General features: G+C 42.5%; 1 protein-coding gene across 1 annotated transcript; it reads left to right on the forward strand.

Moving 5' to 3' along the window:
- The first annotated feature begins 656 nt into the window (after positions 1-656).
- LOC310838016 (kyphoscoliosis peptidase-like) lies at positions 657-16,843 on the forward strand. The gene is made up of 6 exons (XM_083725338.1): positions 657-737; positions 10,101-10,214; positions 11,577-11,685; positions 13,225-13,342; positions 14,236-14,406; positions 16,631-16,843. Exons 2-6 carry the CDS (start codon positions 10,170-10,172, stop codon positions 16,791-16,793), a joined length of 606 nt encoding a protein of 201 aa, XP_083581464.1. The 5' UTR covers positions 657-737; positions 10,101-10,169; the 3' UTR covers positions 16,794-16,843.
- The last annotated feature ends 1,784 nt before the right edge of the window (positions 16,844-18,627 follow it).

The following is an 18,627-nucleotide window of genomic DNA, read 5'->3' on the forward strand; positions in this document are numbered from 1 at the left end:
TGGCCAATACTTTGGCCACCTCATGAGAAGAGAAGACTCCCTGGAAAAGACCCTGATGTTGGGAAAGATGGAGGACACAAGGAGAAGGGGATGACAGAGGACGAGATGGTTGGACAGTGTTCTCAAAGCTACCAACATGAGTCTGACCAAACTGCGGGAGGCAGTGGAAGACAGGAGTGCCTGGCGTGCTCTGGTCCATTGGGTCACAAAGAGTCAGACACGACTAAACGACTAAACAACAACAACAACATTTCTAAGCAATGAAAAGGTCTGGAGCAGCAATTCAGGGAGATGGGGTACCAGGGCTAAGGGGTCTTGTAAACATATGGTTGATCCAGTGGCGTAGTGTGGGTTGTCCGCACCCGGGGCAAGGCAAGTAATTTGTGCCCCCTAACCCGTGGATTTGCGCCCCCTAAACCTAATCCCCAGATGTTGCGCCCGGTGCGGCCGGCCCCCCCTGCACCCCCCACTCTACGCCACTGGGTTGATCTGTCTGGACTGAGATTAGGTCATACTCAACCCACAAATCTCTCTTTTCATTCTTTGCTTGAATTCCTGGAAACCCGGAATTCCCCCTCATTCTCTAAATCGAAAGCACAAGCATTTCCTCCACCCTCTAAAAATAATGTAATAGCTTAAGAAATCATTTCCCTCGAGAGAAGCAGAGCAGCAATACCCAATCTTCGAAGCTGAACAATCATCACCTGGACGTCCTTACTGAGCATCAACGCCAAAAGGTAAGCAGAGCATCCCGATTTGTTTGCGTCTCTTACAAAAACAGCATTTGTGAAATGAAACAACTGACTTTGCGAATGAGATATCTACTAAATGGTGATTGGCAAGTTTTGCAGAATGGCATTCTAGGACAGTTGCCTTGGAGGAAACTTCTGTCACAAAATGACAGTACACTTCTCTACTTAATGAGGTCACGGCGAATAAGTGAAATGTTGAGGGCTAGTAACTTGTGGGCTTATTTGCAAAGCTACGGTAGGCCCTTCAGTATTTTCAGGATGGTGGCTAAGTTCTGATTTGTAACCAGAAATTCCTAGAGGTCTTTCCTAAAGCAAAGACACATAGAATTGTGCTGTTCCTCTGTAAGAAAAATAAATAATAACCTTTTGTTATAGTTTTATCTGTCTCCCAAATATGATGGGGGAAATTTATTCTGAGGCTCAGCCCTAATATATTTTTCTTGTACTATGTGCAAAGAGTTTCTCGATCATGCCCATTTTGGATTTCTGAGGTTTGAAAAACCCTGAATTTAAAGGGCAAAAGAGAACAATGGGGTGGGTAATATATCTCATCTGAAGGCCCATATATTCATGGGGAGACAGGGTGATGCAAACCTACTCTAGACTGCAAATTCTGCTCTGGTGCAGGCAAGTCCTAAGTTCATAGTGTGGACACAGCCAGCCTCCAAAACTGCTTTAAGCTGCAATTCTAAACCCACTTGCCTGAGAGTAAACCCCACCAAATTCAGTCAGAGTTACAATTGTACCTTGGTAGTCAAATGGCTTAGCTCCCAAACAAATTGGCTCCCAAACGCCGCAAACCTGGAAGTGAATGTTCCAGTTTGCGAATGTTTTTCGGAAGTTGAATGTCTGATGCGACTTCCGCTTGAGTGCAGGAAGCTCCTGCAGCCAATCGGAAGCTGCGCCTTGGTTTTTGAATGGTTTTGGGTTTTTTTTCTTCCAAATAATTTTTATTAATTTTACAACATAAGAAACATAAACAGAACACAACACATAAAAACACAAAACGACTTCCCCAGACCTCCCCTTCACTGCATCCTTATTTTAAAAAGTTTTTTAGCAATTCTTTGTCCAATTTTTTATAATTAAGGTCCTTTAAGAGCTTTTCTTAAAAGTTAATTTTTAACAGCTGTAATTCTCTATATCCTATCCCCTGGCATCTATCATTGCGAAATTTTACAACAATTTTCAAGATAAGTTTTAAATTTTTTCCAGTCCTCCTCCACCGTCTCTCTCCTCTGATCACGAATCCTGCCGGTCATTTCTGCCAATCCCATGAATTCAATCACCTTGGTCTGCCATTCTTCCAGAGTAGGTAGTTCTTTGGTCTTCCAATACTTCGCCAAGAGTATTCTTGCTGCTGTAGTTGCATACATAAAAAATGTTCTATCTCTTTTTGGAATTGTTTGGCCGACCATACCCAGGAGAAAGGCCTCTGGTTTCTTTACAAAAGTCCACTTAAGGATTTTCTTAATTTCATTATAGATCATTTCCCAGTATGCCTTAATCCTAGGACAGGTCCACCAAAGATGATAAAATGTTCCTTCGCATTCATTACATTTCCAACAGTTGTTGTTGGGCAGATGATATATCTTTGCTAGCTTGACTGGGGTCATGTACCACCTATAGATCATTTTCATTATATTTTCTTTTAAGGCACTACATGCCGTAAATTTAATACCTGTGGTCCATAACTGTTCCCAGTCAGCAAACATGATATCATGACCGATGTCTTGTGCCCATTTGATCATAGCTGATTTAACCATTTCATCCTGTGTATTCCACTTCAGCAGCAAATTGTACATTCTAGATAGATTTTTAGTATTGGGTTCTAACAATTCTGTTTCTAACTTTGACCTCTCCTTCTGAAATCCTAACTTTCTGTCCTGCTTAAAGGTTTCATTAATCTGGTAATAGTGTAACCAATCCCGAACTTTAGGTTTTAGTTTCTCAAAACTTTGTAGTTTCAATTTTTCACCATCATATTCTATGATTTCACTATATTTTGGCCAATCTGATTCCATATTGAGTTTTTTTAACGCCTTAGCTTCCATTGGTGACAACCACCTGGGGGTTTTAGGTTCCAGCAATTCTTTATACCGAATCCATACATTGTACAGTGCTTTTCTGACAATGTGGTTTTTAAACTTTCTATGGGTCTTTACCTTGTCATACCATAAATATGCATGCCAGCCAAAATCGTTATCATACCCCTCTAAATCCAAGATGTCTGTGTTCTCAAGAAGTAGCCATTGTTTCAGCCAGCAAAACGCTGCTGCTTCATAATAGAGTCTTAAATCTGGCAGAGCAAAGCCCCCTCTATCCTTTGCATCAGTCAAAATCTTAAATTTTATTCTGGGTTTTTTGCCCTGCCAGATAAATTTAGATATCTCTTTCTGCCACCTCTTGAAGCAATCCATCTTGTCCAAAATTTGCAAAACCTGGAATAGAAACAACAATCTTGGCAGTACATTCATCTTAATAACAGCAATTCGGCCTAACAAGGAAAGTCTTAACCTAGACCATATGTCAAGATCCTTCTTCACTTCCAACCAACATTTCTCATAGTTGTCTTTAAATAAATTCACATTTTTAGATGTTAAATTCACCCCCAGATACTTCACTTTTTTTGTTATTTCCAAGCCAGTTTCCTTTTGAAAATTTTCTTTTTCCCCCTCAGTTAGATTTTTTTCCAGCACTTTTGTCTTTTGTTTGTTTAACTTAAAACCTGCCACTCGACCAAATATTTCAATTAGTTCTAAAACCCTTTTTGTACTATCTTCTGGCTGTTGCAATGTCAAAACTAAGTCATCTGCGAATGCTCTTAATTTGTACTGTCTAGCTCCAACCTGTATTCCTTTAACCAGCTGGTCCCTTCTGATCATATTTAGAAAAACTTCCAGGACCGATATAAACAGTAGAGGGGATATTGGGCAGCCCTGTCGTGTCCCTTTTTCTATAGGAATCTCATCCATAACCACACCATTCACAATTAACTTAGCTTTTTGTTCTGTATAAATTGCACCTATACCGTTTTCAAACCTTTGGCCTACCCCCATCCCTTGAAGATTCTTTTTCATAAAACTCCAACAAATATTGTCAAAGGCTTTCTCTGCATCCACAAAAATCAAAACAGCTTTTCTATTTATGTCAGTCTCCAACAGCTCCAAAATGTCTATAATGTTCCTCACGTTATCTGACATATGTCTTCCTGGGAGAAAGCCTGTTTGGTCTTTATGAATCTCCTCTAACAAAACTTTTTAAAATCTTTTTGCTAAAATGTTTGCAAAGATTTTATAATCCACATTCAGAAGTGATATAGGGCGGTAGTTCTTAACTTGATGTTTTTCAGTTTCTGTCTTCGGTATAAGTGAGATGAATGCCTCCTTCCACGATTCTGGCGCCTTCTTCCCCTCCAGGATTTGGTTACAAACTTCTTTCAACGGTTGTATTAACCATTCTTTCAGTGCTTTATAGTATCTCGCAGTCAGCCCATCTGGTCCTGGTGACTTTCCCAGTTGCATATCCTGAATGGCACCTTCTAGTTCTTGGTCAGTAATTTTCTCATTCAGAATTCTCTTATTTTTTTCTGAGATCTTTGACAGTCCATATTTATTTATAAATTCTTCTATTTCTTGTTCATTTTTTGGCCCTTGTGCATATAGTTTCTTAAAGAAACTTTGAAAACAGTTACTAATCTCATTTGGTTTATTTATAAGTTTCCCATCCACTTCGAGAGATGTTACAGTGTTCAATTTTTGTCTCTTTTTCAGTTGCCATGACAGCAATTTCCCACATTTATCTGCTGATTCAAAGGTTTTTTGCCTCATTTGTTTTATTTTCCATTCTATTTCTTGGTTCATCAGTTCCATATATTGTGTCTGATACAACTTTATTTCTCTTAGAATCTCCTGGGACTTAGGTTTAGATCTAAGTTTCTTCTCACCTTCTTTCATTAGATTCCAAATTTTTTCCTTCTTCTCATTTTGTTTTTTCCTCTTTATAGAGTTCTGCTGAATTAGGAAGCCGCGCATCACGGCTTTACTTGCGTCCCAAATTATTCTTTTTTCAACATCTGTTCCCAGATTAATCTCGAAGTAGTCTTTCAGTGTCTTTTGGGCCTTTTTGTATATTGCGTCATCTTTAAATAGGGTGTCATTCATTCTCCATCTGAAGGTTCCAGCTGTTGTTAGTTTCATTTCCATCTTTACTGCATTATGATCAGAGCAGGTTTTTGGGCAGATTTCTGTTTTTTAAACTCTTGGTGCCAGGTTACTGGTAATCCATATTTGGTCGATTCTAGTCCATGTCATTTTTGCTTCAGAGAAGAAGGTCCCCTCCCTTTCCAGAGGGTTCCTTGTTCTCCAAATATCAATCAAGTCCATGGTGTCAGTCAGTTCAAATAAAGTCTTTGGTAGTCTCCCATCTTTAGATATTACTTGTCTTTGGGCCTTATCCATATTTGTGGAGACCACGCCGTTCATATCGCCAATCATTATAATTTTTAAATCCAAAAAATCCATCAAAGTCTCATGCAACGTCTTGAAAAATTCGGCCTTCCCCTCGTTGGGTGCATAAACTCCTACAATCAAAATTTTTTCTCCTTGAGTTTGAATTTCTACTGCCAGGTATCTTCCTTGGTCATCCTTAAAGAGCATTTTCGGTTCCAATTTTTCTTTAACATAAATCACCACCCCTCTTTTCTTAACCTTGTCTGAGGAAATAAATTCCAGTCCTAGTCTCTTATTTGTCAAAAGTTTCCTGTGTATCCTGGCAATGTGGGTTTCTTGTAAACATATTATGTCTAATTGCTCTTTCTTTAATATATGAAACACTTGGGCCCTTTTTCGGGGGTGGTTCAAACCATTACAATTCCAGCTCAGGAGTTGCAGAGACATTTTTATTACTAGTTTACTTTACCACCAACTGCACCAAGTTCTTGCTCCTCATCAGTCGGTGCTGGATTGAGTCCAAAAGATAAGTTTGCAATGTCTGGAATTTCCCTTTCACTCGCCGTTCCCTTTTGAAGGTCCTCAAAGTTTCTTTCCAGAAATTGGTCTTTGTCCTGGTTAGTTTTTATTTTAATTTTCTTCCCTTTGAAGTTAAAGGACAGCCCCTGTGGAAACTCCCACCTGAATGGTATTTTGTTCTGTTTAAGTAAGTCTACTAGAGTTTTAAATTGAGTTCTCACTTCCAAAAAGTACTTAGGGATGTCCTTGAAGATCTGTATTTGGGAATTTTTAATGACCAAGGCCTTCTGGAAATGCAGGTTCAGTATTTTGTCTCTTTCTTCCTTTGATCTCAGAGAGATTAAGCAGTCTCTAGGTTTCTTGCCTTGCTTTCTCCCAATCCTGAAGGCTGTAGTTATCACAAATTCATCCTCTTCTTCTTGTAGCTCATCATTCCAGAAATCTTGAAATTTATCTGTGAGAAATTCCACAAGGTTGTCCTCTTCCTCCTCTGGTACCAGTCTCAATTTCAAATTCTTGCTTTTCCTCTCTAATTCCATAGATGCCAGAGCTGCATCATGTTCATAAACTTTCTTTGCAATGGGCACAAATTTTCCCTTGGTTTCCTCGGCGGTGCTCCTGGCGCTCTCGGCTATTTTCCTTGTTTCCGTATTTTCTTGAATTAAGCGATTTATAGAGTCAGTGTGAGATGAAATTGTCGTTGTGTTCAGGTCTAATTTTGTAGTCAGTTCAGTCAATTTCTTAGAGTTCTCCGTAGACTGCTTGGTAAGGTCTGCAGACTGTTTAGTAAGTACTTCTAAAGATTGGTTTATTCTGAGCAGAGCCTGTGTCATTGAATCCATTGATGCTGTTGTTACTTTCTCCTGCACAGCTGCTGCTCCTGATATAGAGCCTCTTTTTTGCGTTTGCCTTTGCGCCTGCTTTGTTTTGCTTCTTGTTGAAATTTCATCCAGTGGAGTGCTCATAACTCAAGGTCATTCACACAGGAAAGTTACAAGTGGAAAATCCCACTGAATCTACCGTAGTGCAACTGTAATCCTCTAGAGGGAGAGATTGTATCCATGCATAGGTAGCAAAAGAGAATAGAAAGTATCAAAGTCCCAAAAACAATAGTCCATCCAATAACCTTACTTAGTAGCCACTTAAGATGTTAAAATTTTCCTCCACTAAAGTCCCGTTATTATGTTTCCAATAGATCTTACTTTATAACCAGAGTTTGACAGTTCATTTGACAGTTCGTTGTCTAGGCGCTCGCTGCTCCGGCAGTCTGGCCAGAGGTGTCGGCGATGGGGGGTTTCCCTTTCATTAACTTTTTCCTTTTAGCAGGTTAGATTTAGTTCATTTCCCCCCCCCTTCTCCTGCTCTGTAGAGGGGGGGAGCCTTTTCAATGACAGGTTACGCTAAGTTCAAAAAGATTTTTCTTTCAAATGCAGCTCAGTCTTTCATTGCTCCAATAATCATGCAGTTTCGGGGGGGCTGACTTCCTTAATTTTTGCCTTCCCCGTTTTCGGTCAAATCTTCATCAATTCAAAATCCCATTCCTTTAAAGTTCCCGGTTCTTACTCACGGGTGTTGTTGCCAATTGTTAATTTCAGGAAGGAATCGACGCTCTCCGTCAATGGCGACGCGGCTTCACTCCGTAAGCTGGGTAGCGATCCTCAGCACCGCGCTCACTCCCGATGCCGCTCCGGAGCCTTTAAAAAGGCTCTTTCACAGTACCGGGGGGCGCAAAGGTGCCCACCGAATCTCCTTGTTCACAGGCTTCAGCGCCTGTGATTTTAGGGGTCCCCCGCTTGCCGTAGCGGGTAAGACCCGAACTTACGGAGCCGTCCTGCCTCGGAGCTCGAGGCTAGGACCGCCATTAAACGCTGGCGCCGACCGGAAGTCCCTCTTTTTGAATGGTTTTGGGAGGCGAACGGACTCCCGGAACGGATTAAGTTCGAGAACCAAGGTACCACTGTATTGAAAACATAGTATCACTATTAAATTATATGAAAATGATATGAAGTGGAATTATGAATGATATATAACTTATACTTTTAGAAGCCTTCTTGGTAGTGGCCCCCACCCTGTGGAACGCCCTCCCACCAGATGTCAAAAGAGAACAACAACTACCAGACTTTTAGAAGACATCTGAAGGCAGCCCTGTTTAGGGAAGTTTTTAATGTTTGATGTTTTATTGTATTTTTAATATTTTGTTGGAAGCCTCCCAGAGTGGCTGGGGAAACCCAGCCAGATGGGCGGGGTATAAGTAATAAATTATTATTATTATTATTATTATTATTATTTAGAAAATAATACCAAAAAATACAATACCCCATTCCCTGCAAAAAGAAGGATTCCCTTAAAAAAACTGAGCACATCTCTTATATCAATCAGCAATGGGAACAGGAGTTGGACCTTTCCATTAATTATACTGTTCATGTGGGCAGTTCCACATAAAACATAGACTATGAATTGCTGGAATCTACCTGGCAGGGGAGGAAATGTGCAATTGGGACTCCAGGGAACTTTGGCACACTGCCGTGCTGTTTTGCCCAAACTTGTTCTGCTTTCACTTTTGTTTTGGAGCCGTAAGTGCTGTTCCTTTTACTCTTATCATGATGCCAAGGTCTCCACCGAAACCAGAAATTGCATGCACGAAAGTTGAAGCAACTTCTATGGAACGTGGCATTGTGTCATCGGTCTTGATCCATCAAGGGTGCTCTATTGTGTGCATGAAACATACCAGAACTGCTGGGGGCGCTGGCTATCAGGGCTCCAAGTAAAAGCAGTGATTATTTATTTCACCACTGAGGGAGGGTGGCACTCTGCACATGCTCAGGCACTCACTCGTTTATTATGGCTTGAACATGAGAGGTAAGTGGAACAGCCATGCACAAAGGCAGCATACCTCTAACATAAGAACATAAAAAGAGCCAGCAGGATCAGGCCAATGGCCCAACTGTGGTTTCCAACCAGGAACCAAATGCAAAGAGTGGGATAGATGTCAGTACTTCCACCTCTCTGATCATGTGACACTCTTCCTTAAATCCCTACATTGGAAAGAAATTCCCACAGGGGGGAAAAAGCTATTGTTGGTCTCTAACATTTGCTGGTAGCTTGAACATCAAAGCCAGAGTTGCTATCTGATTGATGCGTGTTAAGGTCACTCTTTTAAAACAGCAAAGGTTACAGACTCTGCTAACCCAGAAATATTACCTTGGGTTAAGAACTTTGCTTCAGGATGAGAACAGAAATCGTGCTCCGGCGGTGCAGCGGCAGCAGGAGGCCCCCATTAGCTAAAGTGGTGCTTCAAGTTAAGAACAGTTTCAGGTAAAGAACAGACCTCCAGGACGAATTAAGTTCTTAACCCGAGGTACTACTGTAAGTGCTAACTAGGAGGAGGAAATTTCAGCCCCCTGCTTGAATATTCCAACCTGCCAGTCCTTCTCTCCTGCCTGCTTTACAGACTCAAGTGGGTTAGTCATTTGTGTCAGAAAGGAATTGCTTAGTACAGTCGTACCTTGGAATCCTTTCCGGAAGTCTGTTCGACTTCCAAAACGTCCGGAAACCAAGATGTGGCTTCCAATTGGCTGCAGGAAGCTTCTGCAGCCAATCGGAAGCTGCAGAAGCCACGTTGGATGTTCAGCTTCCAAAGAATGTTCGCAAACCAGAACACTCACTTCCACATTTGCGGCGTTCGGGAGCCAAAATGGACGAGTGCCAAGGTGTTCGGCTCCCAAGGTAAGACTGTACAGTGGTACCTCGGGTTAAGTACTTCATTCGTTCCGGAGGTCCGTACTTAACCTGAAACTGTTCTTAACCTGAAGCACCACTTTAGCTAATGGAGCCTCCTGCTGCCGCCGCGCCGCCAGAGCACGATTTCTGTTCTCATCCTGAAGCAAAGTTCTTAACTTGAAGCACTATTTCTGGGTTAGCAGAGTCTGTAACCTGAAGCATAAGTAACCTGAAGCGTATGTAACCCGAGGTACCACTGTAGTTCTTTGAAGGCGGCTCGGAATCTCCAACAGAGGCATCTGAGCACCCCTGACAAATTGCAATTCCCACCATTCACTAAAATGAGGAAGGGGAATCTGTCACCCTCCAGAGGTTATTGGACTGCAACTCCCATCCTCCCTTTGCCAAGTTTGCTGGGCCTGATAGGAGTCCAGCAACCTCTGGAGGGCCCCAGGTTCCCCACCACTGCTATAAGGGCAGCTATGGCAGTCACACTGACATAAAAATAAAATATCAGGGATGGGCAATCTGTGGCCATACAGATGGTGTTGTCGTCCCATCAGTCTCTGCCAGCATGGCTAAGGGTCAGGGATGGTGGGCGTTGCAATATATGTTTGAATGTACATATTGTCTCATCCCAAGAATAACCATTTTGTAGCCTTTCAAGATGAAAGGAGAATAAGGATCAACTCTGTCCCAGAAACAATCTGATGGGAAATCGGTAGAGATGGACTTGATGCAGTTTAAGGAACTGGATGCCCATGCATTGAAGGTATGCTGTCTCTTATTGTGATATATACAGTGTGGAATTATAGTCCTGTAAGGAATCTGCTTAGGGATGCAGGTGGCGCTGTGGGCTAAACCACAGAGCCTAGGACTTGCCAATCAGAAGGTCGCCGGTTCAAATCCCTGCGACGGGGCGAGCTCCCATTGCTCAGTCCCTGCTCCTGCCAACCTAGCAGTTCAAAAGCACGTCAAAGTGGACCTAATGGTCAGGGGTCCCTTTACCTTTACCTAAGGAATCTGCTTAAAGGGACGCGGGTGGTAAAGGGACACGGGTGGCGCTGTGGGTTAAACCACAGAGCCTAGGACTTGCCGACCAGAAGGTCGGCGGTTCAAATCCCCGCAACGGGGTGAGCTTCCGTTGCTCGGTCCCAGCTCCTGCCAACCTAGCAGTTCAAAAGCACGTCAAAGTGCAAGTAGATAAATAGGTACCACTCCGGTGGGAAGGTAAACGGCATTTCCGTGTGCTGCTCTGATTTGCCAGAAGCGGCTTAGTCATGCTGGCCACATGACCCAGAAGCTGTACGCCGGCTTCCTCAGCCAATAAAGCGAGATGAGCGCTGCAACCCCAGAGTCGGCCATGAGTGGACGTAATGGTCAGGGGTCCCTTTACCTTTACCTAAGGAATCTGCTAGAATGCTGAGGGTTTTTTTATGTGGATTTGGAATTTGATAGTACAGTGGTACGTTGGTTCTTGAACGTAATCCATTCCGGAAGTCCATTCGACTTCCGAAACGTTCAAAAACCAAGGCGCGGCTTCCAATTGGTGCAGGCGCCCCAGAAACAATAGCCGACAGCCACATCGGACATTCGGCTTCCACAGAAAGTTTGCAAACCAAAGCATTTAGCTTCTGGGTTTGCGGCATTTGGGTTCCGATTTGTTCGTCAACTGAGCCATTCGAGAACCAAGGTTCCACTGTACCTTCAAGTGTGCTCTCCTGATAGGAGGCAATGGGGAACATTGTGAGTCACGAAAGAACGTGCTCCTGTCTTGCACATGTTCTAACACAACAGAGCACCTGTTTTCAGGTGTACACCTGTGTACCCAAGAAAAAGGAAAGCTTAAGCATCTTTCAGAATACTTTTTACCCAGGGGCACGTTTTTGTCAAATTTAAGAAATTAATTGATCAATCAGCTAAAACACATACGGTACATTTAATTGACCAGCTGTGCAGTTTTACTCACTGAGTAGCCCCACTGAGTTCAGCAAGACTGAGCCTCTTGTAAGTGCCTGTAAAAATGCACCCCACATTTTCTTTAAATAAGTGTCAGGCTTAGACAGAAAAAAGGAACTGGGTACTCCTTATTCATGTCAACAGCTCCTGAATCTATTTTCCTTTTGTGAAACAGGTGAATGTCAAGGATAGCGTGGAAAACCTGGTGAGTGTCTTGCTCCAAAAAGCCCACAGTGACCTGGAGAAAGTGCGAGCAATTTGGATGTGGATTTGCCATCATATTGGTAGGTGGGGGTGCCACCTTTTGCATGTTGGGGTCCCCCTGTCTCTAAACAGCTCCCAGAATTTAAAGATCAGCCTATATCACAGTCAGGGCCAGATTTAGGTTTGATGAGGCCCTAAGCTACTGAAGGTAATGGGGCCCTTTATATGTCCAGCTGTCCTTTGTCAACAACAAATTGTTGCTGCTTTTTGTGTTGAATATATGCTATATGGCAATTTATGGACCTAATAGGTATCTAAAGCCATTTGCACATAACAAAATATGTAATTTATCAAAGTAATTGTTGAACTGAAATACAATTCAGCTCTAACTTAAAATGATTTTTATTCATAACAAACTTAATAATGCAAACACATTGGCATTTGGCAATAACAAAAGTTCCTTTAGAAACACAATTTACAAAGACTTATAATCTAATAATTATAAATAGCAGAATGTAGGCACCCTATATATAGAAATGAACAAACCAGTGATATTTTAGGGAGCAGGCTAGCTGGCGGGGCCCATGACTTACATCATAGGAGCCTACACAACACAAAACACTGTGACTGTATGTAGGTTTTATTTTATTTGCTTTTTATCTTATAATTTGGAAATATACATCCAATTGTGTTTTTCCTTTAATTTTTTTGGGCCCCCCAAGAGAGTGGGGTGCTAAGCTATACAGTGGTACCTCAGGTTACAGACGCTTCAAGTTACAGACTCCGCTAACCCAGAAATAGTACATCAGGTTAAGAACTTTGCTTCAGGATGAGAACAGAAATCGTCTGCCACCGGTGGCGCTGCGGCAGCAGCAGGAGCTTAAGAACAGTTTCAGGTTAAGAACAGACCTCCAGAATGAATTAAGTTCTTATCCTGAGGTACCACTGTAGCTTGTTTAGCTTATACATAAATCCAGCACTGATCACAGTCCTGCCCCCATGAATCCAGATCTCTAGCAGATATCCAGTAACACACTGGGCTTTGATGGCCAACCAAGGAAGATGCATCCAGACTTTCACTTGTCCTGCTGCTTTCCCACAGGAAAACCCAATTTTTGCTGCTGAATCAGAACAAACACCCATTGGGTTTTCTGCGGATTGATGTTTGCTCTGATTCAGTGTTAAAGCGTGGGCTTTCCCAGGGAAAATGGCGGGGGAAACAGAAAACCATTCGGATCCATGCTTCCTAGGTATGGGATAGGACAAGCAGATGTGTGGAATGGAATACAGTGGTACCTCGGGTTAAGTACTTAATTCGTTCCGGAGGTCCGTTCTTAACCTGAAACTGTTCTTAACCTGAAGCACCACTTTAGCTAATGGGGCCTCCTGCTGCCGCCACGCCACCAGAGCCCAATTTCTGTTCTTATCCTGAAGCAAAGTTCTTAACCTGAAGCACCATTTCTGGGTTAGCGGAGTGTGTAACCTGAAGCGTACGTAACCTGAAGCGTATGTAACCTGAGGTACCACTGTAGCCTTTTGTGTGAGGCTGTTGCAGCCCCTCATTCACTGAGCATTGCAGACTCAAAGGCGACATTTCACAACTGTCTTTATTTCTCCAGAATATGATGTGGAAGGCTACCATAACAGAGATAAGGCGTTTTATAAGCCAGCTGATGTCCTTCAGTCAGGAAAGGCTATTTGTAGTGGATATGCTCGACTCTTTGAAGAAATGTGCAGGTAAATCCTATTACCCCAGCCGTCATGGGAAGCAGCTTTTACTTGGCAAGGATGATGGGAGATCTTAGAGTAGGCTTCCTCAAACTCAGCCCTCCAGATGTTTTGAGACTACAATTCCCATCATCCCTGACCACTGGTCCTGCTAGCTAGGGATCATGGGAGTTGTAGGCCAAAAACATCTGGAGGGTCGAGACTTGAGGACGCCTGATCTAGAGAACCATAGGTCCCCATCCCCGCTATTTTATACTGTGAATGCTGTTGAAGTAAAAATGCATATGTACAGTTGTATCAAGTTGGAGTAGATTCATTAAATTCAATGGAGAATGACAATCTTGATTTTAATGGGTATCTTCCACATATGACTTAGTGGGATAATAATACTAATGCTAATAATACTAATAAATACTAAAACTAATAATTTCAGTCAAAAAAAGTAGTGAAAGCAACCACAATCCCTTGACTTCTTCTTCTTTTTCTTCTTCTTCGGCGATCGCTTGTAACTGAGTAAGATTGTCTTCCATAAACACAGTTTTAACAATGAGACCATAAGTGACTGTGGAGTTCTGGATCCACATGTCCTTCCACAGTGGGGACATTGGTTCCCGGGCGGGAGTTGATCACAGTGTGGATTTGCCAAGCGTGCCTTCCTCCTAGCACATTTCTCCCTTGCGTCCTGAGTTCGAGTATCTTCAAAGTCCATGACACCTTTGGTAAAGGCTGTTCTCCAATTGGAGCGCTCGCAGGCCAGTGTTCCCCAGTTGTCGGTGTTTATACTACATTTTTTTTTAGATTTGCCTTGAGAGAGTCTTCAAACCTCTTTTGTTGACCACCGGCATTACGCTTTCAAACTATGACAACTATGGGGTTCCTGAGTGTCTTTCTTTATCCCTCAGAGTTGCAGGGATACAATGCAAATATTTGGTAGGCCGCTGCAGAAATGACGACTTTAAAGGGAAGAGCCGCCATGCCTGGAATGCTGTATATCTTGATGGAAACTGGCATCTTCTAGACTGCACATGGGCAAGCGGTTATGTGGATGACTCCTATAGCAAGTTCACCTTCAGGTATGTTGTTAGACAACAGAAGGCCCAGCCAAGAGTGTGGGACACAAGTATAGTTTGCTTTCCTTGCCTTCACAGGTTGGTTTTTTCATCGATCATGTTTTAGAATGTTTTATTCGATGGCCAGGGGACTGATGATAATAAGAATTAAGCCATTGGCATCAGAGTGTCTTGGGGGCAGCAAAATAAAGTAAACACCAACGATCTATTTATCTTTTTGAATGGTTCTGGAGTACAGTCATAATGTAGCACCCTGCTTGTGGTTAACGCTTAGCTGGAATGAAATATTCAATGCAGCAATAGAGAAATTAAAATAATAATTTATTTGTCAGACAAATAAATGAGAGACACAGTGGTATATGATTACCAAAGCTCTGCCCACTCCAGCCCTGATGGTCAGCACTTATATTTCCTCAGCCCAGCCCCCTTGCTCCTCCTTTGGCTGCCTCTGTCCAATCAGCCTGGTTGAAATTCCTATTGGCTGTTTGCTAGAACCAATCATAAAAGATATACCCATTTCCTATTACCTTTTATGGGAGACAAAGAGCTATATTTCCTTCTATCTATAAATGGCAAATAAGTAGTCATATATCTTACATTTGCCTCAACAAGGAACCTTAATTACCAGCTCACCTCTTGCCCTCCTTGCCCTCCAAAACAGATGGTTAATGGTTTTGAATTTTTGTCTTAAACAGATGTCAGAGATCTTGGGTTCACATTCTCACATATCATCAATGAAAGATCTCCTTCTTTGGAGGTCTTTAAGCAGAGGCCTGACAACCATATGTCAGGAGTGCTCTGATGGTGTTCCCTGCTTGGCAGGGGGTTGGACTCGATGGCCCTTGTGGTCTCTTCCAACTATATGATTCTATTCTATGAAATAAGAATCTAACATAAGAATCTAACATTTCTTACTTTCTAAATCCTTTGCATAATTACATTTAAGCCAATATATTTCATACATAACATATATAGATTTTAGAAGCAAAGGCCTTTTCTAAGTAAAAGGGAACTTAGTAAAAACATTTTCCCAAAAGCAAACCCCCTTTTCCTGGCCAACTGCTTTTCCCATTAGCTCTTGCCGTTTAACCTGTGGCTCAGGTCTCTAATGGAAGACACATGGTATTATATTTTGTTAAACAATGAGTGCTTTTGCAGCTTGATTGTATTCTGTAGGGTCAGTAACCTAGTAACCTTTGCTTTCAGCCTGTAATTCCCTTTTTAAAACTTTGAGAATTTTGGCTCCTGCTATAAATCAGGGGGCCCTTGTCCAGGAAGATAAACATATTCCAAACCCAGCTGGTCTTCTGCCTGGCATTAAAACATCTTTTAAGCTTATTTTTAAAATACAGGCCTTGATCAGATGCCTCAATACCTCGGGTTGAAGTAGCTTTGGGATGAATATTTTCGGGTTGCGCTCCGCGGTGACCCGGAAGGAACAGAGCGCGTTTCTTCCGGGTTTCACCGCTTGCGCAGATGCTCAAAATGACGTCACGCACATGCATGGAAACGGGTTGCATTCGCTTCTGGATGCGAACAGGGCTCCGGAACGGATCCTGTTCACATCCGGAGGTACCACTGTATAATGCTTATCCTAGGCTACAGATGTGTTAAAAAAAAAAAGGTAAAGGACCCCGGATGGTTAAGTCCAGTCAAAGGCAACTATGGGGTTGCGGCACTCATCTCGCTTTCAGGCCGAGGGAGCCAACATTTGTCCACAGACAGCTTTCCAGATCATGTGGCCAGCAGGACTAAACCACTTCTGGCACATTGGGACACCGTGATGGAAACCAGAGTGCACAGAAATGCTGTTTACCTTCCTGCCGCAGTGGTACCTATTTATCTACTCGCACTGGTGTGCTTTCAAACTGCTAGGTTGGCAGGAGCAGGGACCGAGCAATGGGAGCTCACCCCATCGTAGAGATTCGAACTGCCGACCTTCTGATTGGCAAGTCCTAGGCTCTGTGGTTTAACCCACAGTGCCACCCGCATCCCATGTAAGGGCTTTTAGTCAAACACAATAAATGACTGATTGATGAACAACGGTGGGGTGTGTGTGAAGCTGACGCTTGCTACGGCTCATTCTCAGCATGCTAAACTATGATTTGGCTTGACTGGCCCTAGAATTATTCCAGCTTCATCCTTAGATAGCTTTGCCTTTTTGACCCTGATGCTGATTTAGGAAATGTTTTGAAATACGGCACTATTCCACCTTCTCCTTTTGCAGTTACAATGAGTTTTACTTCTTCACCAGTCCTGCTCTGTTTAGGAAGAATCACTTCCCTGATGAGGATGAGTGGCAGCTGCTGAAGCAGAAATGGAATATAATATACCTAGTAAAGTGGTACCTCGGGTTAAGTACTTCATTCATTCCGGAGGTCCGTTCTTAACCTGAAACTGTTCTTAACCTGAAGCACCACTTTAGCTAATGGGACTTCCTGCTGCTGCCGCGCCTCTGGAGCACGATTTCTGTTCTCATCCTGAAGCAAAGTTCTTAACCTGAAGCACTGGGTTAGCTGAGTCTGTAACCTGTTAACTGGGTTAGCTGAGTCTGTAACCTGAAGTGTATGTAACCTGAAGTACCACTGTATGTAATTTGATGTCCTTCAAAAATAATCACTTCTCTCTAATGTATTGATTCATGATTACTCAATTTGTGTTAGTAGCAGAAAGAATGCTGAACTCACTCTCTGGTTATCCCAGGCTTCCTCAACCTCGGCCCTCCAGATGTTTTTGGCCTACAACTCCCATGATCCCTAGAGAGTGGGACCAGTGGTCAAGGATGCTGGGAATTGTAGTTTCAAAACATCTGGAGGGCCGAGGTTGAGGAAGCCTGGGTTATCCTTTATGATAGATTTTTATTTTTAAGTCGGCTATGTATTTTCTTTTCCCCCTGCATCGACAAATCATAGTGTGTACAATCATTGTTCTCCTTGTATGAAGTTGGTGGATCTATATGCTAAAGTTTACAAAACTATTACTTCAGCAAATAATAATTGCTGTTGTGCAAGAAACTTATTTCTGCAGTTATTGCTATACCATCTAATTGTAATCGTGAGTGATGCTTTTCAAAAGTTTCTCAAGCCAAAAGCGAGAATGTCACATTTAAATGTATACTGTATTTTTTAAACATAGTTTTAGTAAGTTGGCAACCCAAATAAAGCAGACGCACGAGGGCCAACTTGTGTTTTTGGCAATCTAGTGAAGTAAAGTCAGGGAACTAATTATGGCAGTCCTAAAAAGAGGTTTAAATGACACACATGACAACACATTTATGCTAGGTAAGTTGCACATTGTGGTGTTATATTGATCAAAAGAAACACTGCATGTAAAACACATTTCAAGTAGCATCTCAACACATTTCTAAGAACCTCAAAGAAGAGAATAAAGTTAAAACATAAGCCTTTTTCTTTTCATTTGCTGAGTGTGTGTTTGTATTTGTGACAAGCATAATATGCTAAACTCTCATGAGTTTTATTGTCGTAAGCTCATCTGATTTTGTTCCTCACGTTGCTCACATGCAGGGCACCAAACCCAGAAATAGCCCTAAAACATCACAAAAAGGAGTGAAAAAGGCTTACATGTATTGTGGGAAAGAAGGGCGACAGACACAGATCTTTTAAGCAACAGCTCTTTATTACAGCAGTTAGCACTGCTCTAAGTCTCTCTGAACAACAGTGAAGCTGCCTTATATAATGATCAAGAACTTGTAACAGTACCGAATTCCAACTAATCAGTGAAAGCAACTCTCAGTCCTTCATTTGCATACTGGTGGCCCAGAGTGAGAACTGCAGCCAATCTGAATACATAACACATGTGGTCCGCCCACCTGCACAGAGGTCCGGAACTAAACCCTTACGCGAAACAAGGATTGTCTGTCCCATACTCTGGACTTCTAAGCCTGTGGTTCCCAAACTTCCAGAGGCTGCTGCCTGCTTGGTTCCATAGACTCACCCCCAGTGCCTCCTACAGTCCCACTCTATAAAAAGCATTACAGTGGAACGTCGGTTGTTGAATATTTCAGAAGCCGAACAATTCAGAATGTGAACGCCGACAACCCGGAAGCAATTGCTTCCATTTTTGAACGTGCCTCGGAAGTCAAACGGAAGTCCATTTTTAAAAAAGAATTTGCCGACCGGCAATTGATCCTCGGTTATCAAACGTTTCGGCAGTCGAACCGTCTTCCGGAATGGATTATGTTCGCAGTGGCGTAGCGTGGGGGGT

This window comes from Podarcis gaigeae (genome assembly GCF_964106915.1).
Source record: "Podarcis gaigeae genome assembly, chromosome: 2".
Classification (NCBI taxonomy): domain Eukaryota; kingdom Metazoa; phylum Chordata; class Lepidosauria; order Squamata; family Lacertidae; genus Podarcis; species Podarcis gaigeae.